This window comes from Nicotiana attenuata, unplaced genomic scaffold (genome assembly GCF_001879085.1).
Source record: "Nicotiana attenuata strain UT unplaced genomic scaffold, NIATTr2, whole genome shotgun sequence".
NCBI classification, from domain to species: Eukaryota; Viridiplantae; Streptophyta; class Magnoliopsida; order Solanales; family Solanaceae; genus Nicotiana; species Nicotiana attenuata.
The window spans coordinates 181054-207185 of NW_017670815.1; the positions used below are offsets into that span (position 1 = coordinate 181054).

A 26132-nucleotide genomic window follows, 5' to 3' on the forward strand; every position below is an offset into this window, starting at 1 on the left:
TCATATATCTTTAATTACATCTCTTCTTCTTCCAACCCCACCCTCGATTTCTACTCCCATATATATATATATATATATATATATATATATATATATATATATATATATATATATATATATATATATATATATANTATACGCTTTGGGCTTGAAGAAGAGATCATATCATGGGGTTTCTCAAGGCTAAAGGAGAGACTTACAAGGCTGTTGATGAAGTTGATCTTGGTCCCCATAGTAATGAATTTTATCTCCGAGCCAACGTCAAAGGTTAGCATCCCCATCACCCATGTCCTTACTCCGTCTATTCTTATTTATATTTTCTTATTAGTTAGTTTTCGAAACAATAACACGCTTTTATTTTCAAAATAACTAACTTTAAACTTTCTATTTTATCCTAATAAAAAAGTCTTATAGCCACACAAATCATGTTATGACATGTTTAAGATTATAAGTATCAAAAATCTTATAATCATACAAATATTATAATACGTTTGAAATCACAAGTTTTAAAAGTTGTATATATACCAGTCTTAGAATACGGGCTTTGCAGGTGTACCCATATTAATGAATACATAATTCTAAAAACATTCTGTAAATATTATGAGATAAATTATTTATGTTATATAAAATTATAAAAATTAAAAAATTAAAAAAAAATCCTAAAAATGAGAAATGTTCTCATTTTGCTAGCTCAAAAATTAAAAATCATATCTCACGGAAGTTTCAGGTCCCTTATTATGATTTACGAGGACTTATATCAGGATATTTTATGAAAAATATTATGATTTCTATAACGTAATACTGAAAATAACACACAAAAATACTTTTATCACGATTCTTTAATGATTTGTCAAATAAAACATATATTATAAATTAATTTTTTTAGTTTTTTAGAAATTTTGAAATAAAAAGGTTGACTTTATACCTCCTACAAAATTGATGGTGACAATGTAAAGTTTAAAGGACAACTAATGTTGAATTATATTTTACAACAAATAAATTAATGTATAGCGAGACATTGTCATTTTTAATTGAATGCAAAACAGAAAAAAAATAACAAATGACAATTCATTTATAATACATTTTGTTTTCTATTATTTTATTCTTATTATTTCAAGTTTGTATCTTGTCGATTTGACTCTAATTTTATCCTATAAGAAAGTTTGCTTATTTTTTAGTTTCTTTCACTGTTAGTGCTCTTCGCACGAAAATAAATGTACCTTAAAGAGTTTTGTCAACTTGACAAATAATTTTATTTACATGTTCATATTGAAAATTAATCGAATCATATTCTTTTATTAGTTAGTTAATTAAAAAACTTGATCATTCGATCTCGACATTGAAGGAAATTACTTAGTTTTTGTTCATTCAACTTCTTAATATTATTTCATCCTAATTTTTAAATAGTTAATTATAATTATATATTTGTCCAATAAGAAATTTTTTCCAATTAGTAAAAAAAATCATATGTCAATTTTGGATCTTTGTGTCTTCAAAATGGTTGTGTTTTTGACGCGTGTAAATTTTGGTAACTTATAATCTCTAACGTTTTAAATAACGAAAGATATTATAGTTCATACTTTAATACCAATGGGCTCTAAAGAAGGGAATTTATATAAGGTATTTTGTTTAATTAATTTTAAAATCTTACATATTAGGATTTCCTACTTAGTTTTATTACTAAGTAAAAAATAGATGTTTACTTAGTTTTACAATCTTGTTAGTAAAAATAATAATTAACTAAATTTTAGTTGATTTTAAAATCCTAAAAATTAGAAAAGTTACTTAAATTATAATTTTATCTAATGTGAAATCTATTTTTAAAGGATAAAAAATGCGAACTATATTTCACTAACAGCTTGTTTGGATGGTTGTTACCTATTGTATTGTATCGTATTGTTACTTTAAATACAATATTTATTTTGATTGTTACTTAAATTTTATTGTATCATATCGTTATATACACCATTATGTAACGACGAAAAGTTGCTTTATGTAACAACCGATTTGGTGTGGTCGCATCATTAACTTGTCTTTTTCTCTCACCTTGCCCTTTATTATTATTAAATAATCTTTTACCCTAGCCTTTTATATAAAAATTCTACCCTGTATCATAATTTTCTTTGTAATACTGCAAGTTTGTTTGTCATATTGTTTGTACGTGATATCATGAAACAACGGCAAACGATACAATTTATCCAAATATTGTCGTCATCCCACTATACAGTACAATATAATACAATACAGTATGATACATTATGAAACTATATGTAACAACCATCCAAACAAATTGTAAGGGTCTTCATGCTTTTATAATAGTACAGATATAGATATATAGACACACGCACACGCACACGCACACCCACACACACACACACACATATATATATATATATATATATATATATATATATATATATATATATATATATACACGAACGACTAGGCACATAGTTAAAAATATTTTTAAAAAAATTGAATTTTGTGGTGTTAAGCTAAAGTTAAGAACATATACCAAAATACTGTTTGAATATTGTGATCATATACATATCATGTCATTCCTCTAAGGGATGAGGCTCAATAAAAGTAAACTAAGAATGTTATAATTAAAAGCTTATTTGATACAGAAATTTTTAACAGCCAAGAAAAGGGGCATTTGCATATATACCCGCTTTTTGTGCCACATTTTAACCTGTGCCCGCTTTGCAAAAAAATTGCAAGCGTACCCGCTTTTTCGCATAACTTCAGCACACGGGGCTGAAGTAGCAAAGGCAATCACACAAAACTTCAGCATTTTAGTAGCCGGGCCTGAAGTTCAGCTCTAGAGCTGAAGTTTTTGTTTTGTAACTCGCGAACTTCAGCTCTAGAGCTGAAGTTTTATTTTATAAGTTTTTGTTTAGTAACCGGGAAACTTCAGCTCTAGAGCTGAAGTTTGCCAATTATAAAATAAAAACTTCAGCTCTAGAGCTGAAGTTTTGCCAGTTATAAAATAAAAACTTCAGCTCTAGAGCTGAAGTTTTCCAGTTTTTCTTTTGTACTGGAAAACTTGCTCTAGAGCTGAAGTTTTTGTCTTTGTTAACCGGAAAACTTCAGGCTCTAGAGCTGAAGTTTTTAGTCTTTAGTAACCGGAAAATTTCAACCTAGAGCTGAAAGTTTGCCAGTTACTAAAGAAAAACTTCAGCTCTAGAGCTGAAGTTTTATGTTGTAACTAGGAAACTTCAGCTCTAGAGCTGAAGTTTCTATGTTGTAACTAGAAAACTTCAGCCCTAGAACTGTACAATTTTTTCCCACAAATGCTAACAGTCTCATTAATTGAGTCGCCCTCAGTCAAGAATCCTGACTTATATTAAATCTTCTGTGAACTATGACAAGATGTTCAACATCCTGACTTTTTATAACTGCTACTAGTTAATATTAGTGTCTTTGCCTTTTAGTATCAAAAACAATGTGTCGTAGGGGACTAAGCAGTGACCTCCGGATTAAATCATTAATGAAACAATGGAAGATTTGAAATTCAATTGTACAATTGCTTTAGCAGCACCAACAACAGAAGAAGAACAAGAGGAGTAGAAGGGGAGGAGAAAGGGAAGCTGAAGTTTTTTAAAAAGTGGGTACGGGTGCAAACAGAAAGACAAAGCGGCTACAGGTTAAAAAGTGGCGCCCAAATAGGGCGCCCCGTGCAATTTTTACCCAAAAAAATAAAGTCAAGGCCCATAAATTTTAAAGAAGGGTGTCACGATCCAAAACCCATAATAGGCCGCGATAGCATCTAACGTCGCTGTTAGACAAGCCCACAAATGAACCTACAATTTAATTACCCCTTCTTAATATTTAAAATAAAAATTTCCTTTATAAAATAACGAAATAAGTAAGATCTCATACTACCACACATACTCTTTTCTCAACAAAATACAAGCGTGAGAAATACATCCACTGTAGTGACAGTAATAATAAGTACAACAACACATAAATGCTAAAAGCCCCCAAAATCCGGTGCCACAAGTGCAAAAGCAATCTAGAGAATATACAAAACTAATACAACTACTGTCTAAAAGGTTAGACATAAATGATAAACAAGGTAGAGGGAGACTCCGGTGCTGCAGATCGTAGCAAGGGAAGCAACTCCCACTAACTCTCCGTAGGGTGCGGCTACGCGCCCGTGTGGTCACTGGTAGTACATGTCTCAGTACTTGCACATTCAGTGCAGAAGTATAGCGTGAGTACGAAATACAACACGTACCCAATAAGTATCTAGTCTAACCTTGAACAAGTAGTGACGAGGGGTCGACAAGACACTTACTAGAGGTCAAACGGGAATAGAAATAGAAATACATAAAGTAGAAATGGTGAGTGTACAACAAGTAGCAATGAAGCAAGTAAAAGTAATTACAGTAATTCCACACATGGCTCTATATCAGATCACTAAACATGTCATAACCGGCCTTGAAGGAGCTAACTCAACTGTTACCAAATCAAATCTAGTCTCAAATATTAATTACGAAGCTGCTGAGGCGAACGGCTGGATCCCATAGGAATAGTGGTACTCGGTACCGCCGAGGCGAACGACTCGATCCCATAAGAATAGTGTTACCATACTGTCGAGGCGAATGGCCCGATCTCATAAGAGTAATTTATTTCACTGCCGAGGCAAATAGCCTGATCCCATAAGAGTAGAGATATTTACCTCGCTCGTGGAAGCACATAGGAGACGAGATACAGATCTATAGTTTATCAAATATCTCCCAATTCCTCCAAAAAGGCTAAGTCGGTATATTTATTAAAATCCCCAATCTCAATCATAACCAAGAAAATTAATACACAAGATAGGTATAAATAACGTAACTAAAGGCATGTTGTGAATCTAAGTTTACCCGGACATATTATGAATATAGCTATGTACGGAGTCTCGTCACCTCGTGCTTACATAGATCCCCACAACAAGTCACACATAATAATTAATACATATAAGGGGATAAGTTCCCTCTTACAAGGTTAGGCAAGAGACTTATCTTGCTTTAAAGTCCATTAGCCGGCTCTTTAACCTCACTAGAATTCCCCAAACGAAACCGAGCAATCCGAACCTAATAAAAAATCGTATAAACTAATCAATAAGTGCTCAAAAGTTCCAAATTTAGCTATTAAACTAATTTTCCAACCAAATTCGGAAGTCCATAAAATTACCCCCGGGCCCACGTGTCCGAAGTCCGAAACTCTTTGAAGATAAATATTACCCATGACTTCACGAACTCAAATATATAATTTATTCCCAACTCCATGATCAATTTCGTGGTCAAATCTCATTTTTATCAAAACCTAGGTTTTTCAACAAACTCCTAAATTTTTAATATTTTACCCGTTAAAATCTACTCATAACCTATGTATTTAACATACATTAGGTAGAAATTACTCACCTTATAATGCTTAATGAAAATCACTCTTCAAGAAGCTCCAAATTCGGACCACACAAAAGAGAAATGGGAAAAATAAGCCTAAGTCCCATCTTTAAATCAAAACACTGTTCAGTTGACCCTTCTTTGCGATCGTAGAAGAAGTCTCGCGATTGCGAAGACATAGCTGGCCCAGGCCCTGAAGACCTTCTTCGCGAACATGAGGGCAATCTTGCGATCGCGAAGGCTTACCCAGCCTGAGTTTGCGCGAACGCGAAGAGCAAAGGTGGCTGACCCTCCCAGGCCCTTTATTCTACGCGAACGCGAGCCTGTATAAGCGAACACGAAGGCTACCGGGACCTTCACGAACACGACCCCTTGAACGCTAACGCGAAGGGTAAAAATGCCCAGTCCCCCAATTCCTTCTCTGTAAACGCGACTCCACTTCCCCGTTCGCGAAGAGAGAAGTCAGAACCAGCAACATCAGGTTTACAAACTTAGCTCCGGGTAGTCTAAAATTCACCTGAGCCACCCCGGACCCCGACGAATCGCACCAACAAGTCCATAAACATAATACTAACCTGCTGGAACCTCGAAACATGAAAATGACATAGAAACCAAGAATCGTACCCCAAAATCAACTTAAATCAACTTATGAACTTCAAACTTTTCAATTATCTCCGAACGCGTCGAGTCATACTTAGACTACTCAGAATGGCACCAAATTTTGCGTATAAGTCAAAATTACCATACGGAACTATTCTCAGCTCAGAATCCCAAATGGACCTCGATAACACCAACGTCTACTCCAAACCAAATTTAAAGAATTAGAAAACCTTCAATGAACCAACTTTCCACATTAAGCGCTGATATACTCTCGGATCACCCGAAATCCGATCCGAACACATGCCTAAGTCCAAAATCATCATACGAACCTATTAGAATCATCAATCCGGGTTTCGAGGTCGTTTACTCAAAATAAGTCAAACTTGGTCATCTTATGCCACTATTAGGGAACTAAGTGTTACGATTCCAACCCGAACCCTTCCAAACCCGAATCAGCCATCCCCGCAAGTCATAAAAAAGTAAGAGCACATACAGAAAATCTTAATTAGGGTAACGGGAATCTAAAAATAGAACGACTGGTCGGATCGTTACAAAGGGAATATATTAAAAACTTTTGAATGGTACGGCAAGTTCCATGTTCTAAAGATTTGTCCTTATAGCTGGTTTTATTTGGAACCGAGGCTTTTTGCAAGTTGATCATCAGAGCGGGGAGTTACGAGTAAAGATATATCGTACTTACGCGTTCATACGTTTTGTCACTAAGGTATCGTTTGATATGGAGGCAAGTTGAGATAAGGTATGGAATTAAATTTATATTGTGTTTGGTTGAGGATATAAATTTATTCCAGGATAAATTTATACCGTCAACCAAATATTGTATAAAGTTAATCTCAAATTAACATAGTATAAATATAATCCCAGATTTAATCTTGAATATCTCACCTTATCCCAGTCCATCAAACTTGGGATTAATTTATTCTACCTCTCAGGTGGGATAAATTAGTCTAGAGATTAAAAACTTAGGACTATAATTCCAGTATAATTATATAGTTCATATGTTTTAGTTAGCCTCAGTGGCTAGTAGGAGGGGTAGAGGCAGGCTAAGAAGTCTTGGGGAGAGGTTATTAGGCGAGACATTGCGCAGTTGGAGCTGACTGAGGACATGACCCTACATAGGAGGGTGTGGAGGTCGAAGATTAGGGTGGAAGGCTAGTAGGTAATCGAGCGTTTCTCTTTGTCTTACTAGTTCGCTAGCATTAATATTAGTATGATATCCTTTTATTCATAGATTGCTATTACTACCTAGAATTTAACCGCTCTCTTGGATTCAGTCTTATTTTATTTATTGGTATTTCTACTTGTTGCCATTACTTTTTTTTTTTACTCGTTCTCCAGCCGAGGGTCTATCGGAATAGTCTCTCTACCCTTCCAGGGTAGAGGTAAGACTGCGTACATCTTACCCTTCTCAGACCCCACTTGTAGAAAAGTACTGATTTTTGGTTGTCTGATCACACTCAAAATTATGTATCTACTTATCGTACTTTTACCCCTGCTAGGTAGATTTGTAGCAGGTTGTTTCGGACGTTTTCTAGGAAAAGAAGGATCATATTGTCTCCTATGGAGATGGATTGATAGGGGGCTTACTACTTCTTACCTATTCACTTCTACTTGAACAGTTCAACGAGCGTTGTAACGATCCAAAGGAAAATCTCCTGGCTCAGCACTAGTCAACTTGTGGGCTTGTTGTTGTTGTAGCAGTAGTAGTATATGATTTAGTTACTTATTGTCAATAGCTCTGTGCTCTCTTTTGTGTCTGTTTTTGTTTTCGTCTAGAGATTTGTGACAAGGATATGACTAGATGTACTGAGAGTTTATTGGATTTGCTTCACATTGGAATTAGGATATATTATGTGTTAAACTTTAGTACAATAGTGTTCCTCCCCTTTTCTGTTTTCATTAAGATCTTTTCTTTTTCTTTTTTACTTATAATTCAGATTCTTAATTTAATTTAATTTTATGTACTCACATTTAATTTCAATACCAGCCCCTCGGATGGCCGGCTTTCTTGTTAAAGTGTTTGTATGGTTCTTGGAAATGCCGATCTTTGGATCCATTATGCTCTACTTTTTGAAGAGAAATAACCTAATTCACAAGGTATGTTCATTTTACCCGATTCTTCGCCTTTAATTGGGGTGACACTGTTCGACTTTTACATTAGAACTAGTAGTCGTACTTGCGCGATGCGCGGTCAGTATTAAAAAATATTAATTAAATTAAATTATGATCGGGCTTGTTTGATCCTATTAGATTGTATTGCTTTAATAAAATTCAATTGTCATCTTACTTGTCAACGATATACCCAATAATGAAATCTCTATTAAATCAAAGGTACTTATATAGTTAGTGAAACTTTTTTGTTCTATATTTTTTTATTATATTAACCAATATTTAATATTCGCTTTCTTTTTGTAATATATGAGAAGATTTATAATTTATTACTGTTGAAATATTTTTTAGTTTAAATTTTATTCTATTGTTCTTAATAATATTATCTAAATTTTAATGAACAAAATCTCTGTTAAACTAACGGGACTTATACAGGGAGCGCATTGAATAACGTTTTTGTTATGCATTTTTCTTTATTATATCATCTAACATTTAATATTATTCCATTGTTAATAGAAAGTTTTATTAGCATATTACTTTGTTAAATATTTTTCTCTGAAAGTTTTTTTATGTCTTTATTTTCGTTTTATTTATTTTAAAATTCCAACTTGAAACTAATCCTCAATTTGAATTAATAATTTATTATTTTTTTAATTTTGTTTTTTATTTTAAAATTATTTTAAAACTCCAACTTGAAACTACATCCCGATTTGAATGGGTAGTTTTTCTTCTCTTTCTTTCGTTTTTTATAGCTATTTTTTTTTTGCTTTTTTATTTTAAGATAATTTATAAACTCCAACTTGAAACTTTCTTTATTTTCGTTTTTTTTTTATTTTAAAATAATTTTTAAAACTCCAACTTGAAACTACTTCCCGATTTGAATGGGTAGTTTTTATTCTCTTTTTTCATTTTTTATAGCTATTTTTTTTGCCTTTTATTTTAAAACAATTTAAAAACTCCAACTTGAAACTAATCCCACCCAATTTGAATGGGTAGTTTTTCATTTTATTTTATTATTTTCGTTTTTTACATATATTTAATTATAAGATATCTATATTTATTAATCCAAATAAAGTAACGGATTAATATATACATACATACATACATACATACATACATACATACATACATATATATATATATATATATATGGTAGTTTTTTATTTTATTTTATTTTATTATTTTCATTTTTTACATATATTTAAATTCAAAATTAATAACCAATAACTAATTATAAACTAAATAACTAATTATGCCATGTGGCTTTTTTTAGGTTGCCACTTGACTTAAGGAGAGGACTTTTTCCTCTCCTTTTAATAATATATAGATTAAATGATCAAAAGAAAAACTTGAATGAAAATTGTAAGAATCTAAAAGTATGATGAAAAAACTATATCGAGTAAAATTATTTTAGTTTTAAAGTATCAGACAGTTAGCCCAATTGTATCACACCCAGGATCGGACGCAAATGGATCGAAGCGGTGTCATCACACCCCTTCGTCGGAAAAAAATGCAATATTATGTAAAAACGAAGTAATATATAGTAATGGCATCGCTTTCTAGCAAATGGTATTTCTTTATTGACCGATCAAGCTCATATTTAGGTTTGTAAAGGTTGTAGGTTTGAGGATGGACCTAGACATTTTATTTTTTAACATTTTTGAGCGAGCATTTTTGTTAAAAATTTGAGGCTAAGAAAAATTAAACTTATGCCTCCCTTTGCAATAATATTCAACTAAACCAATGGACTAAGACTTTCAACTTGTAGGTAAATGATATTAAATAATACTTATTAATTTTTGTAATTATATACGATACGCTTACAAAAAGTTCTATATACGTATCAATCACCCCCCCTCCCCCCCCACATATATATAATGATTTATATCCCCGAACTAAAACAAAGTCCCCTTCAACTTTGAACAATAGACATTCTCCCCTTGTATGTCAATTGACTTTCAAAATGCATATTTCACCAATATATTCAACCTTTGTCTTTTTCTTTTTACTTCTGTAAAATCACGATATTTTCTTATTTTTCTTTTCATCTATGTAACAGACTCACCTATAAAAAAATATTGTTCTTGAAACAAAAAGATTATTTTGAGATAAATAAATAATAATTATGTATGTAAATTAACGTTCTATATTAAAATAACTTAGCAGAATTTAAACAATTATATATTAATAGCAATCAAAACCCTTATATCTATCTAGACAGTGCAAAAAAAAAAAAAAAAGAGAGTGGAATTTTATAAATATATTCCATTGCAGATAATGCAAAAAATAATTAAAAAAAATGTAGGTAGATTTTATAGCACGTTCCTAAAAATTTATCTATTTTATATTTTAGATAACTTTTAAATTAAAATATATAAACCATAGAGAATAAAAAAAGAAGTGGATCTTTAATATAAACACACTCACACACGCACGTAAATACGTACGTATGTATGTACGTACGTACATACATACATACATACATACATACATATACTTTCAAGGTTTTGCACCTCTCAACCACAAAGAAGAAAAAAAACAAAAGCACTCTGCTAAAGTTTTTAAAAAACTAGCGAAATTCAAACCCACGTTAGAAGAATGTAAGATGGAAATAAACTTCACCCACACGTTCTTCAATCCCGCAAGATTACAAGAAGCGTTGAATAAAGAAAGAACAATGAAATAAAAAGTAATCACGTTTTTTAAGGAAGAACTTAAAAAAACTAATCACCAATGTTTATTTTCAGCATATTAAGCCCTTTATATAGGCCTTACAATGAGTAAAATTGATAAGGTTAAGAAAAATTAATCCTAACTAAACTAGAATAAGAATAAGGCTAAGAAAATTTATCCTAACTAAAATAGAAAAAAAAGAATTCTTGTAGGAATAGACTACCAACTAACAATCCTAGTTTGACTAGAACTATAAATATAATCCTACTAAAAGAAGAATTAAATCCTAATAAAAGAAATCTCAATCTTGAATGGATTCTCGAACTTCTTCAATTTCTTGTGCTTCTTGGGCCTTAATTGGACTAAGGCTAATTAGTTTAAGTATTTTAAATTCGTGACCCAATTCTCCAAATCCATTGGCACCTTCATGAGCCCAATAAGCATCCATTATTGTAGAGAACATCGCCTCCATTTGTGTTTCTCTGGCATCAAGATTTGAGCTTGTATGTTCATCATTCTCCCCTGGTTGAAAATGACTCGCCCTCGAGTCATTGGGATAGTAGGGAGCAAGATCTGCTACATTCAAGATAGGTGATATTTCAAAGTCACTAGGAAGCTAGCGATAAACATTATCACCAATCTTTTGCGTTACCTTAAAAGGTCCATCAGCTCGCTTCTGTAATTTCGAAAACTTGCGGTTTGAAAATCTCTCCTTACTCAAATTAACCCAAACCAGGTTGCCTTCCTTGAACACCACATGTTTCCTCTGTGTATAAGCCTTTTCTTTATATTTAGCATTTTGCTTCTCGATATGGGCCCGAACTTTCTCATGTAATTTCTTGAGTTGCTTCACTCAATCAACAACATCTCCACTAAAAGAATGAGTAACTAGAAGAGGAAAAAGATCAAGTGGTCCAAGAGGATTGTTACCATATATAGACGACTTCGAATGGACTCTTTCCCGAAGTGCATTTGGTTGACTTGTTGAAGGAAAACTCAGCAGTAGGAAGTAACGATTCTCACTCTTTGAGATTCTTCTTTATTAATCCATGAAGCAAAGCATCTAACTTCGGTTTGCCCATTAGTTTGGGGATAATGATAGGTGTTAGGAGTTAGCTTAGTAATAACTTTAGCCCATAAATTTATCCAAAAATGACGTAAAAACCTCGAATCCCTATCTGAAACAATAGTTCTAGGAATTCCACGCAATTTCACAATATGATCAAAGAATAGATCAGCAATATTTGTTAAATCCGAAGTCATATCGCAAGGAATAAAGTGATCCATCTTTGAAAATTGATCAATAACCACGAAGATGGAATCCTACCTCTTTGAGTCCTTGGAAGGCCCCACACAAAGTCCATGTTAATGTCTTCCCAAGGTTGAGTAGAAATCTGCAAAGGAGTGTAAAGACCCGAATTACTTTTGTGCATTTTTGCCTTTGTACAAATTTCACATCTTTTAACAAGCTTATTGACCTCCCGAACCATCTTAAGCCAATCGAAGTTTTCTTGAACTAGGTGTAGAGTCTTTGTTTTTCCAAAGTGGCCACTAACCCTCCTCATGGGACTCACGGATTATAAATTAACATAAACTTTCTTGTGGAATATAAAGCTGCTTACCATAATAAAAATAGTCATCCCTAAGCACAACCATACACTGAGGATCCTCCCAACATTGACCCCAAATAGCTCAAAAGTCCAGATTTGTTGCATATAATTCCTTTATGTTCTCCAAAACTCATAATAGTATTTCGCACGGCAGAAACAAAATAAGGCTTGCGACTTAATGCATCAGCTACTTGATTAACCTTCCCGGCCTTGTGTTTAATAATAAAGTGAAAGGCTTGCAAAAATTCTACCTACTTGGCATGCCTAATGTTGAGTTTATGTTGTCTATTCACATACTTCAAGGCCTCATGATCATAATAAAGCACAAATTCTCGAGGTCAAAAATAGTGAATTCAATGAGAAAGAGCTCTGACAATGGCGTAGAACTCCTTATCATAAAGTAGAATACTTTAACACTGCACCATTCGGCTTCTCACTAAAATAAGTAATAGGTCTAATTTCTTGACCAAGAACAACTCCAATCCCAACTCCAGAAGCATCACATTCAACGTAAAAGAAAACGTCAAATTTGAGCAAAGCAAGCACAGGTGCTTAAGTCATCTTTCTCTTAATTAATTCAAAACTCTTTTGGGCAACATCCGTCCATTTAAATGAGTTTCCCTTAGATGTACAACGTGTGTAGAAAATATTGTGTCGCAACCATGGTTCTTCCTTTCTAGAATCTGAATGAAGAACTCGTTGAGTCATAAGGCATTCTTCATCATCTTCATATTCAGCTACTTCTTTCAAGTTATCATCATGCTGCTCTTCATGATAATCTTCTTCATCAGTTGAGCCTTCAAGGATAGTGAATACTTGTTTGTTAAGACAATCAGCTTGTATATGCTCAAGTTCTCCACATTTATGACATTTCTTTTTAAAATAGCTTTTGAAGTCATGGGCTTCCCTTCAACTTTCTGAACACTTGGTTTTTTTTAAGATGATTGTGGCTTTATAGAGCTCAAATCAGCAATCCAATGATTGAAAGTGTTTGACTTTCTGATCGTAGTTGATGAAAACGTGGCTTTGGCCTCCCTATGTTGTGTCTCTATGACCTTGCTAGTTTGATAACATCTCCAAAGGTCCAAGGGCTGCAATCATATCACATTCACAATAGGCTTATTTAATCCAGCCAAATATCAAGCAATTAGGTGAGATAGTTCTTCTTTAATGTCACTCTTGAGCCTAAGATATTGGAATTCTTGTGTGTAATCATCTACGGATAAAGTTCCTTGTCTAAAAGAATGAAACTTCAAGTAAGAACATTCTTCGTATGTCTCTTTCAAGAACTGTTAGTGCAATTCTCGTTTCATTCTCTCCCAAGTGTGAATTCGTATTTTTCCTTCAATCTCTCTCTCTCTCTCTCTCTTTTGAGGTTTTCTCACCATAGCGTTGCATAACCTCTAAGCTTTATAGTAACAAGCTTGACCTTCTTCTCATCTGAATATTCTTTATAATCAAAAACGCGTTCAATAGTTATAATCCAGTCAATGAATTAATCGCTTTGAGATTTTCTATCATACTCCGCAATTTCAAGCTTAATATCATCACAATGGTATCTCTCTCGATTATTATTATGTGGCCTTCTCTGAGGTCTCCTTCTATCATGTTGATATTGGACTTCATGAGAGTCATACTCTTTACTACCTTGATTATCTGAGTATTCCGAATCTAATTTTTTATCATAGTAAGCATAGCGCCTCGTTGCTCTCATGCCTTGGTCAGCTATAGCTTCTTCTGCTTGCTCAATATGCCTTTCTCTATGTTGTTGAATTGGTGGATCTCGAAGTAGAAGATGACACGGTAGCACTGGTATATTGTATCTTGGTAGTGGTGGCGGTTGTAGGCATTATGGCGGATTTGGTGACAGATTTTGAATCGACAAACCTTCAATCAATCCAGTTAGATTCTGCATTGATTTTCTTAAGTCATCTAGTTTTACTTTAAAGCAATCTAGCTACACTTTAATTTCTTCATTGTCTCATTCAAGGGTAGTAGTTCTAAATTTTTCAATCTGAAGTTGTACATCAATTGAAGAGGATCCCAAGCTTGTCATTTTCTCATCTGGCGACATGATGAACAAGATAGCAATTCAAGACTTTGGATCTGGAATTTGCGCTCTGATACCAAATTGATGAACTTTTAAGGTTTTGCACCTCTCAAGCACAAAAAGAGAGAAAACGTAAAGGCTCCGGTGTACAGAGAAGATTACATACAATATTAAGTAGTTGATTAAATATTAAATTAAAGTATAAAGTAAAGGCTCCGGTGTACAGAGAAGATTACACTGTTTAAAAAGTAACCATAGATACATACTTACTTACGTACTTACTTGCACTTACTTTCTTACTTAATGCACATAATATAAAATAGCAGTCATAAAAAATAGCATTAGATTTTTATTATAAATTCATAAAAAGATTATTATACTTGTAATGTTAATGTACATGAATAAAGGTATATAATAAAATATAAAATTGTTTAAACTATAGATAAATAACTAGATTAAAAAATAAAATACGTATATATAATATAAATAGTTATTACATAGATGGAGGATTGAGAATGACAAGGGCAAAACATTGTATGGATAAGAAGAGGGGGAGAATGTACATTGTTCAAAGTTGAGGGGAAGTTTGATTTAAAAGCAAAGTTGGGGGTGTAAATAATTTTTTATATCCAACTGATACATCTAGAGTACATTGTATGGATAAGAAGAGGGGGAGAATGTACATTGTTCAAAGTTGAGGGGGAAGTTTGATTTAAAAGCAAAGTTGGGGGTGTAAATGATTTTTTATATCCAACTGATACATCTAGAGTCTAGGACTAACTGACACAATATATAGTCGGGGTGGGGAATCAAAATATATATCATCATGCTTTTAACGAGTTATTGTGTGTTCTCTTTCTATTTGAATTACTCCTTCTTGTCAATTGTTAGGTAATGCTTATTAATATCTAAAATACAAATTTTGATGGCATTTTAGCATTTACTACGAGTTTTTCTTTTATTCCCATTCTCTTAATAAATTTGGCAACTTTTAGTTAAACGAAATAAATTAGTTGAGCGGCCTAAGAGTTAAGATGCAAGTAATCTTGATGATCGCATGTTACTGAAAAGTGTTATTTGGCAGCATGTTACATTTGCTGAGTTGCAGGAGTCACCCCTCTATGTTCCTCTTCACAGCTATGAAGGTCTGGTTATTTTATCTTTTTATTTATATACTTTGGATAGAAGAGATTTGTGGGATTAGAATCTTACATCTACATCTGTTGTCGTTTTAATACTACACAGTCGTATCTGTTGATATTGAATGACAGGTAAAGAAGAAAAAGAAGTAATATGTGTAGAGTATGGATCATCTCCATCAGAACAGGTTAGGCAGGCCTCGGGATGCCTTCAATCAATTTTAGAAGCTCCAAAGTATAGTTTCAGTAGGTGGACCATATTGGATTATTCAACAGCTTATAACTCCAAACTAATTACACCTCGCAAGGTAAGCAACTGATTCCCCCCTACACACACACACACACACACACACACACACACACACCCCACTTTATCTTCATAATTCAGAGGAGAGTTGAAACTCCCCCCTCACACACACACCAAGGGGTATCAATAGCACAACCCCTATTTGCATCAGACCCCTCCACAGAGCTTTCCTTTCCTCACTATCATTACTACCATAAACCATAGTCATGTCTCTTTGAAATTGAGAGAGTCTATCTCTGATATATATAACAATGGATAAATTGAGCATGAGACTCCTTAATAGTAACAGAAACATCTTCTCCCTTCCATGGAAGCCAAATTCTTCCATTTGGTGCTTGATAAGTTTTCCACCCTTTAGCCATTAAAGATATACTAGTAGCAAATTTAGGTTCTTTCACTTTTGTTTCTAACAGTCCTGCCAAACTTATTTTATTCTTTCTCAAATAGTTCCCCATTTACCTCTGTTTGAAGGGCTTGTTCACGTCCCTCACATTCCAAATATTCCAAATCATGCAGATATGGGTTTGGTCCTCCCATCTAGAGGCTTGCCTGATATAGTATCACCCAAATACAGTTATTAAAAGAGGGTTCCCATGCTGGACAAGGGCTGCATTTGACATGTATAACATGTTCTGGATTCCTAACAAAAGGAGCTGCAGTGTTCCCTCTGCTAGCATCATTTTTCTCCTTTTTCGCCTTCTCGGACACCTGAGCATGTTCATGTACCTTATTCTTTCCTTTATCATCAGGACCAATTCGCACATTGGTTTGATGTTGACCTTCTTATTACCATTAAGACCTTTCTTTCCTGGCTGGACCCTTTTTTGGTATGTACATCTACCTAAGTTTGCTTCACTTGAGGTTCAACTTTGCATTCTTGACAAAGGGACAAACATTTTTGGCAGAATAGAGGTTTCCAGTCATAGGCTCACATACTAAGTGAAAGTTGTACTAGATCAACAACCTCAACTTCATTAGGTAATTTCGTCCTTTCGACCAAGACTCGAGCATTGAACGCCCTATTTTGCTTTTTAGTTCATTCATCCGCAATTATAGGTCTTCCCAATCGGCTAACAATCTTACTGATAGTGATTGCATTCCAACAGCTTAGGGGGAGATGGGGAAATCTCATCTATAATGGCATGGTACGTGTCTTCAAAATCAAAATTAGTAGTCCAATCCTTCAGAATTAAAGGCATGCTATTGATTGTATAAGGGCCAGAGTAAAGGATCTTATCTCTATCATACCTATTATGAAATTTAGCAATGTAAAATCCATCTTCGTGGAAATATAATTCTGGAGTTGTAACAGAATTCCAAAACCTTGCAATGTAATTACTTATGTAATTATAAGCGGGTGTTTTACCTATGACATGCATCACAAGTTTTGCATACAAGTTTCAAATGGCCTATTTTAAGTTTCAACATCAAAATCCGAACCCATTAGCTAAGAAGTCAACTTATGGTCAAACTTTGTAATTTTTTTTCAACTTCCAAACATGCTAGTTTTCGGCAAAAAATGAGTCAAATCAATTTAGGGACCTCTAATTTTCTTTCCGGGCATACGCCCAAGTCCAAAATCACAATAAAGACAAGGTTGTTTTCACAAAATATTGACCATGGTCAACTCAAGTTATTTTTAAAGCCAAATTTCATATTTTCTTCAAATTTTGCATAAAAACGTTACAAATAGTGAAACGGACCACACACGCAAACCAAGAAGCATCAAACAAAGCTAACAGAGGTCTTGGAATAGGGAATTAAGGGTTAATACTCAAAATGACCTATCGGATCGTCATAACACGTAGCTGTCATCAATGATTCAAGCAAGCCTTTCAAACCAAGGCTAGGCAAGATACTTTCCTCAAACAAGAACCAAGGCTAGGCAAGATAATTTTCTCAAACAAGCAAAATCAATAATTCAAGAATGCATTTCCTTGAAAATCGGCCTCTAAACGGCTCAAAATTAGTCAAATAACATAACACGATGTCAAATAATGCTAAAGAAAATAACTACGGAGCATAAAGGCTCGATCTTTGATCAATTATACAAAATCACACCAAAAACTTAACTCGGGTCCGTTTCATGGAACCCGACAAAACTCATAAATCCCAACCACCCATTCAAATAGGAGTCCAGTATATAAGTTTTATCTAAATTCGATTCCGAATAGGGATTTAGTTCTCAATTATCTCTCCAAAATATAGCACATAAACTCTAATTTTCCTCTTTCAAATCCACGTTCTAAGTGTACAAATTCATGAATAATTGAGATATATAATTAAATCCAAGTAGAAAATACTTACCCTCAAAGTAGTGATGAAAATCTTCCAAAAAATCTCCTCTAACCGAGGTCCAAAACTCCAAATAATAAAAAAGGAGTAAACCCTCAAAAAAAAAAAGAGGTCTTCCAGGGATCTCATAACTGTGGCCTTCAGTGTCATTTCTGCAATGCTGCTTCTTCGGCCAATACCTCACATCTCCGAGCTTCATTAAACATCCGGCCATTCACACATGCGGAGCTAAAATCCGCTTCTATGATCCCGCAGGTGCGCCCCCTTCCGCGTTTGCGCAACAACCATCGCAGAAGCAGTCCTTCAGCTTCCAGCTCATGCCCGCATTTGTGCACATCCATCCGCATGTGCAACGTCGCACCTGCTGTCACGATCCCAAATTCCCACCTTATGATGTCGTGATACATAGTCTCTAAGACTAGGTAAGCCTAACATTCATTGATAGTTTAACATAAATAACAAACTAATATAATAAAATAAACTGATAAAGCTCATAATAACTCCAAAACGAAACATCAGTAACAAATCTCCAAAACCGGTGGAACTAAGTCATACGCTCTACAGGAATATACTAAAATCTCTAATACAACAATATTTTATAATAGGATAAATAGCAGTAAAAGGAATAATAGAAGGTGACTCCCAAGCCTGCGAGCGTCGAGCAGCCATACCTTAAAGTCTCCGAAAATGATTGAGCGATCACCGGCGTCCGGCACAAGCAGATGTACCTGGATCTGCACAAACACGTGTAGAAGCGTAGCATGAGTACACCACAACGGTATTCAATAAGTATCAAGCCTAACCTCGATAATATAGCGACGAGGCCCGGTCAAGACACCTACTAAGACAAGAAAACAGAGCAGAGTATAATATAGACTAATAACGGAAAGCGAGGACATGAATGATAACAAAGCAATACAATAATATAGACTAACAACAAGATTTAAGGCAATAAAGGCAGCATAGTGAACATATGGTATGGACAATAAGTAATCAAATACGGACAATTACAATTAAGACAAATGAAGAAATAACAAAAATTGCTCAACCATCAAGCCTTTTTAACGTAAAATGTACAACAAGAATCACAAACAAGGTATCACACCTCACAATCTCATTTCACAAGTCACAATCACTATCTTTCCTTATATCGCCGCGTGAGCCTTACCGTTAGATATTTTTTGAAAATATTTTTTCCAAATAGCTACACGTGCTTTAGTCCCCTTATCTCGCCGCATGGCTTCAAGTAATTCCCTTACTAGCATCACACGCATAAATCCCACCTTATGTTGCCGCATGCACATCAACCCCTATCCTTATACCGCCGCATGAGCATCAATATCACAACACAATAACAACTCGCACCACATGTGCTCATATGCCACAACTTGCCAAAATTAACAATATCAATATTACCACAACATATAGCCCACGGCTCAACTACAATGTGTACATGAATCTCAATAATAACAAAATGAATTGAGAAATACTCAACAAGGAAAGATATCTCAACAATCAACAACTTCAACCTCAATGTGATAATAACTTTCACAACTTTAACATCAATAACCCAACAAGAAGATATTCCCAAGAAATAACAACTTTAAGTAAGAGTAATTCAATAATAAGAGAGGTAACAAGAAAATAAGAGATGTAACAACTTCAACTAAAGTATGTAAGAGCAAACCTTACAATAAAAGATAGAACAAGTGCGAACAACGTCAAATAGAGCATGTGAGAGTAAATTCAACAGTAAAAGATATAACATGTTATGACAAATTCAATTAAATGCATGGAAGAAGTCTAAAAGTCTAAATTGGTCAAAATACCACATATAGCCCATGTACACACTCGTCACCTTGTGTACACATCTTCCGCATAATACAAATAACACAATCAACCCAAATCCTTAGGGGTAGTTTCTCTACACAAAGTTAGACAAGATACTTACCTCAATTAGGCCAAATCAACCCTCGAGAATAGCTTTCTCCCTAAATTTTGCCTCTACACGGCTCAAAACTAACCAAAAATGACTTAATATCATCAAACAAAGCAAGGAAATCAATTGCGATAGATAAAGCTATGATCTTTACACAATTTCCCAAAAGTCAACAAAAGTCAATCCTGGGGCCGTCCGGTCGAAACTCCGGTCCACGGGTAGATTTTGACTATCCATAACCCACGAGTCTATATATGTATTTTGTTTCCAAATCCGAGTCCAAAGCGACTCTCAAAATCCAAATTTTAATTTTTTAAAACTTGACAAAAATCCCAAATTTCCTCTTTGATTCCCATAAGTTTGATGTTAAATTAATATATAATCATGAAATATAGTTTAAAATCGGTTAGAATCACTTACCCAGTGATTGAAGATGAAAATCCCCTCTCCAAATCGCCTCCTACCGAGTCTAGAATTCTAAAATAAGAGAAAATGTGATGAAATCCCGACTTTCCAACCTTTTGTTCAGTTGCAGATGTCCCAATTGCAACACTGGGTTCGCAATTTCGAAGCCTCTCAATTGCGAAGGAATCCTCACAAATGCGGCACCTGACATACCCAAGAGATGTCGCAAATGCGACACAAACCTCGCAAATGCAAAGTCTGCTCTCCTCACAAATGCGACCAATTGGTCACAATTGCGACCTACCCAACTTAAGCCTAAGCTTAGCAAATGCGAGCCAGGTATCGCAATTGCGATATCTGTGCCCCCATGTCATGTTCGCAGTTTCGATGTTGCTGCTCTTAGTTGCAACAACTGTAGCACCAGCACACCAACAATCTATATTTGAGTCCAAATCGTTCTGAAACATGTTCGAAACTTACCCGAGCCTTCTGGGGTCAAAACCAAACATCCACACAAGTGTAAAAATATCATACAAACTCTCTCGCGCAATCAAAACACAAAAACAACATCTAGAGCTACGAATCGGACATCAAAACGCATGAATTTCAAAAGAAAACTCAAGAACCTCTAGAATTGCAACCAAGCATCTGAATCCTATCGAACCAACTCCATATGACACCAAATTTTACAAACAAGTTCAAAATAGGGAAATAGACCTATTCTAAGTCCCAAAACCAAATTCCGAACCCGATAGCCAGAAAGTCAAAATACGGTCAAACTTGGAAAAATTTGTAAACCTCAAATTGCCAAGTTTCGGCAAAATAAGTAAATCAACCTAAAGACCTTCGAATTCGATTTCAAGCATACGACCGAGTCTAAAATTACGATATAAACCTATCGGAGTCATTAAAATACCGTTCTGTGGTCGTTTTCACAAAAATCAAACGTTAGTCAACATTCTCAACTTAGGCTTCCAAATCAAGAACTAAAGGGTCCAAATCAACTCGAAACCTTTCCGAAACGAAACTAACCAACCCCGCAAGTTATATAACTATAAATACACATGCATGAAGCATCAAAAGGGGGAAACAAGGCTCAAATACATAAAATGACCGATCGGGTCGTTACACATGTGCACCTAAACCTCGCAAGTGCGACGCACCAGCAACAAAATTACTCTTAACACCAAAAAATGGGCCGGAGCCCTTCCAGAATACACCCGAGGTCCCCTAGGACCCAGTCCAATCACACCAACAAGTCCGAATATATAATCCAAACTTATTCTAAGGCTCATAACATTATAATAACAATTACAATCGCAAGTCATGTATCAAAACTCAAGTTGCATGACTCTTAAGTCGAAGAACATCAAAACTTTCAATCAAGCGTCTAATTCATGCCTAACCAATTCAGATTACAATCAAACTTTGCCTACAAGTTCTAAACTACTAAATGAACCTATTCCAAGTTCTGAAACCAAAATTCGAGTCCGAGATCATCAACGTCAACTCCCGGTCAAACTTATGAACTCTCCAAACCTTCAAATTGCAAACTTTCGGCAAAATAGAGCCAAAACGTCCTAGGAACTTCCAAATCCAAATCCGGACATATGCTTAAGTTCGAAATCACCTTACGAACCTACTGAAACCATCAACTCACCAATCCAAGGTATTCTACTCAAAAGTCAAACCTTAGTCCATTGTTACAATTTAAGCTTGCAAAATATAAAACTAAGTGTTCCAATCATTCTCAAACCTTACTAAACCAATGCCTGATCAACCATGCTTCTTGAATTGATTTTATGGCACTTTACAAATTTTCAACAACGCTTAAAAGATCTGAAAATAAAGCTCAAAAGATTTTTTAAAACACATGGTCATTTTCTTCATTTCAATATGGAAAGAATTATGTTGAACCATTTCTAATCACGACTTATATATATTTATTACTAATTATCAATTCGAGTTGCTTTTTCAGACATACATTAGATTTCTTTAGGGCTTTCTTTTATGACATACAGTATATGTGTTTTTGACAGGTAATCGATAGGTTTTTATCAGCAGTTCATCAATCATCTACTTGTTCAATGCAAATGTCATTTTTTATTAACTTTGATGCTGACGATATCTTAAGACAAGCTACTATGTCAACTAATCGATACGAACAAGGTATGATCTGAGTATTTGGATTTGGATTTTGGCCCATTTTAAACAGTCTTTTAATTATAATAATTATTGGATTAAATTATCCTGTATCACTACTAATTATTGTTGAGATGCTTCTAACTTCTAAGAAACTGTTTAAATCATTCATTTTTATAAGAGAAAAAATAATAATTGATACCTTCTTATACTCTTAAATGTACACTTATTTTGAATCAAATTTGTTTAATAAAAAAGAATTATAAAATGGACCAAAGTTGTACATTAGACATATGGCTTTCTCGGACAATTTATCAAAGTAGTAAACATCATAACAAATCTTTTACTCTAATTATCCCATTTTATGTATCACAATTTTTTGTTTGTCCTTCAAATAATTTTAGATTAATTTTTTTACTTTTTTTTTTTTTAATCTTAGCATTCGCATTTTACTCTTAACTATATGTCTTATTGCAACCCAAATTAAAGTTCATTCTCTATAGTTGGTTTATATATCAAAAGTACATTTAATTAGGGGATTGTATTTTTCTTTTTAGAAAAATAACTCTTAATTGGTTTAATATTGGCGGCACGATTGTTCCCCAGGCAAACCATTATCAGTTTTAGATGGAGTGCCAATAGCAATAAAAGATGAAATTGATTGTATGCCTTATCCCACTACAGGTGAGTAGTTGAAATGAGGAGTCATTTGAGATAATTAAGTAGTGCAACATTTGAATTATACATGGTTGGTTGTATTAATTAATTAATTAATTAATAAATGGGTCCCACCCGCAGGAGGGACAAAGTGGATGCACAAGGTAAGAGGGTGCAAGGATGATGCAGAGTGTGTGAAGCGTTTGAGATCATGTGGTGCCATATTGGTGGGAAAAACAAACATGCATGAGCTTGGTGCTGGAACTAGTGGTATTAATCCTCATTATGGGTAAGATTAGCACTTTTATAATTAATTAATTTTACTGATTTTGATTTTGATTTTGATGGCCGGTTTGTTTATATATAGAACAACTAGAAATCCTTATAATGTTGCAAGGATTGCGGGTGGTTCTTCAAGTGGTTCTGCTGCTGTTGTCGCTGCAGGTTTATGCCCTGCTGCCCTTGGCGTCGATGGAGGAGGTAATCCATCCTTAAATTCGTATACTGTAACAAATATTGTTAGTTGGATAACAAATTAGTTTCTTCTTTTTCTTTTCTCGATACGTTTAGGATCTGTTAGAATGCCTGCTGCTCTTTGTGGAGTGGTTGGTTTTAAGCCAACCTTTGGACGTGTCTCACACTCAGGGTACGTTACGTTGTTGTCTCACCACCTTTCTTTATTATGTATTTACTATTTAAAATTTACTCAGTCAATTATTTTAGATTCACGCCACGTAAAATCTATTACCCGATAAAGTATTCGATATCCAAAACTCATTCATTCCAGAATATTTTCACAAGTCACATGTTCACTCTAGTACATGATCAGATATGAGAAAATGTTTTATTATTATTTGATTATTCAGAAAACTTTCAAATTATAAACTTCACCAAACTCTGTCTTATTTTTCAGTATTCTTCCTCTGAATTGGACAGTTGGAATGGTAGGGATACTGGCTGGTACTGTTGAAGATGCACTTCTAGTGTTAGTGTTATTGGCTTAAAAGTTAATTTTGAAGCTCAATTTAATTTTTAAATAATTTGCAAATTAAACCGACTTACAATGTCATAATTTCCAGTTATGCAGCTATCAGTTCCCCCAAATCATTAGATCAATCTGAAACTGCTCAGGTAACATTTATCTTCTCCTCTCATTACAATTTTTGACATTAGGAATATTTTAATATTAAGCAATTTTAAATCATGAGATTTATTAGAAAGATTTTGCGCTTGTGGTCATTTTTTAATTCTTACTTTTAGGTAAAAAAAAAATTTTTTTGTTTCCTGTGGTTTAATTTTAAATCAACTACCCCAACCCAATGTTAAGATTATTTTTATCCTTCTTTTCCTACAAAATTGAATTTAGTTAACTTTTAACCTTAAAAGTGGTTCAGCGTGAATCAATTTAGAAGTTCGCTAGGAATATAAGGGTATTTGGATACTTTTATATATAACTTCGCCAGCTTCTTCAGTCTCTTTATCCGCTAACTAAGAAGTCTATAAAAGAATTTTGTTCTGCTCCGCATATAATGCTGGATCTCCCAAGTCGCCTCCTCAACCGGTTGACCTATCCATTGAACCTTCACCGATGCAATATTTTTTGAACTCAACTTCTGAACTTGCCTATCCAAAATAGCCACTGGTTCCTCCTCATAAGCAAAGTTCTTATCCAACTGTATTAAACTGAGATCTAGCACATGTGACTAATTTTCATGATACTTCTGAAGCATGCAAACATGAAATACAAGATGAATTTCCAAAAAGTTGGGTGGCAAAGCAAATCTTTAAGCCAACCCACCAAGCCTCTTTAACACCCTCAAATGGGCTGATATACCAAGGAGTCAACTTGCCCTTCCTCCTAAACCTCATCACGCCCTTCATAGACGAAACTCTGAGAAGAACCCTCTCATCTTTCATGAAAGCTACATCGCGAACCGCCAATCAGCATAACTCTTCATTCTGGACTATGCTGTACGAAACTACTCCTGAATCAATTTCACTTTCTCCAAAGCATCATGAACCAAATCTATGCCCAAAAACCTAGCCTCCCCAGGCTCAAACCAACCAACCAGAGAATGACATCACCTCCCATATAAGGCCTCATACGAAGCAATCTGGATATTAGGTTGGTAGCTGTTGTTGTAGAAGAACTCTGATAATAGTAGAAATTGGTCCCACTGACCTCCGAAATCAGTAACGCAGGATCTAAACATTTTCTCCAAGATCTGAATGGTTCATTCAGACTTCCCGTCTGTTTGAGGATGAAGCGTCGTACTCAACTCAACCTACGTGTCCAAGTCAGGCTGCACAACTCTCCAGAAACGCAATGTAAACTGAGTTTCGTGATCCGAGATGATAGACATAGACACACCATGCAGGTGAACAATCTCTCTAAGATAAATCCGAGCCAACTACTCAGAAGTGTAGGAAGTCATGACCGGAATAAAATGTGCAAAATTAGTCAGTCTGTCCATGATGAACCAAACGATATTAATCTCCTCAAGGTCCATGGAAACCCTACCCCAAAGTCCATATTGATGTGCTCCCACTTCCACTCCGGTATATCTAACCTCTGAAGCAGACCACCCAGTCTCTGATGCTCATACTTGACTTGATGACAGTCCAAATAACATGCACCATGTCTAAAAATGTTCTTCTTCATCCTCCTCTATCAGTATGCTGCTTCAAATCACGGTACATCTTCGTAGCACCTAGATAAATAGAATACCGCGGATTGTGAGCTTCATCAAGAATCAACTCCCTCAAGCCATTCACTTTAGCAACACAGATCCGAC

At 34.5% G+C, this 26132-nt stretch overlaps 1 protein-coding gene across 1 annotated transcript in view; it reads left to right on the top strand.

The window, feature by feature from the left end:
* Positions 1-153: 153 nt before the first annotated feature.
* The window catches only part of LOC109243595 (fatty acid amide hydrolase-like), a 42045-nt gene continuing 16066 nt past the window's right edge, over positions 154-26132 (top strand). The window contains exons 1-11 of the mRNA XM_019410548.1: positions 154-267; positions 7999-8108; positions 15538-15598; positions 15725-15900; positions 22578-22707; positions 23287-23364; positions 23479-23626; positions 23705-23817; positions 23908-23983; positions 24251-24322; positions 24417-24468. Coding sequence (XP_019266093.1) covers positions 168-267; positions 7999-8108; positions 15538-15598; positions 15725-15900; positions 22578-22707; positions 23287-23364; positions 23479-23626; positions 23705-23817; positions 23908-23983; positions 24251-24322; positions 24417-24468 — 1116 coding nt within the window. The 5' untranslated portion in view covers positions 154-167. The remainder of the gene's footprint in view (positions 268-7998; positions 8109-15537; positions 15599-15724; positions 15901-22577; positions 22708-23286; positions 23365-23478; positions 23627-23704; positions 23818-23907; positions 23984-24250; positions 24323-24416; positions 24469-26132) is intronic.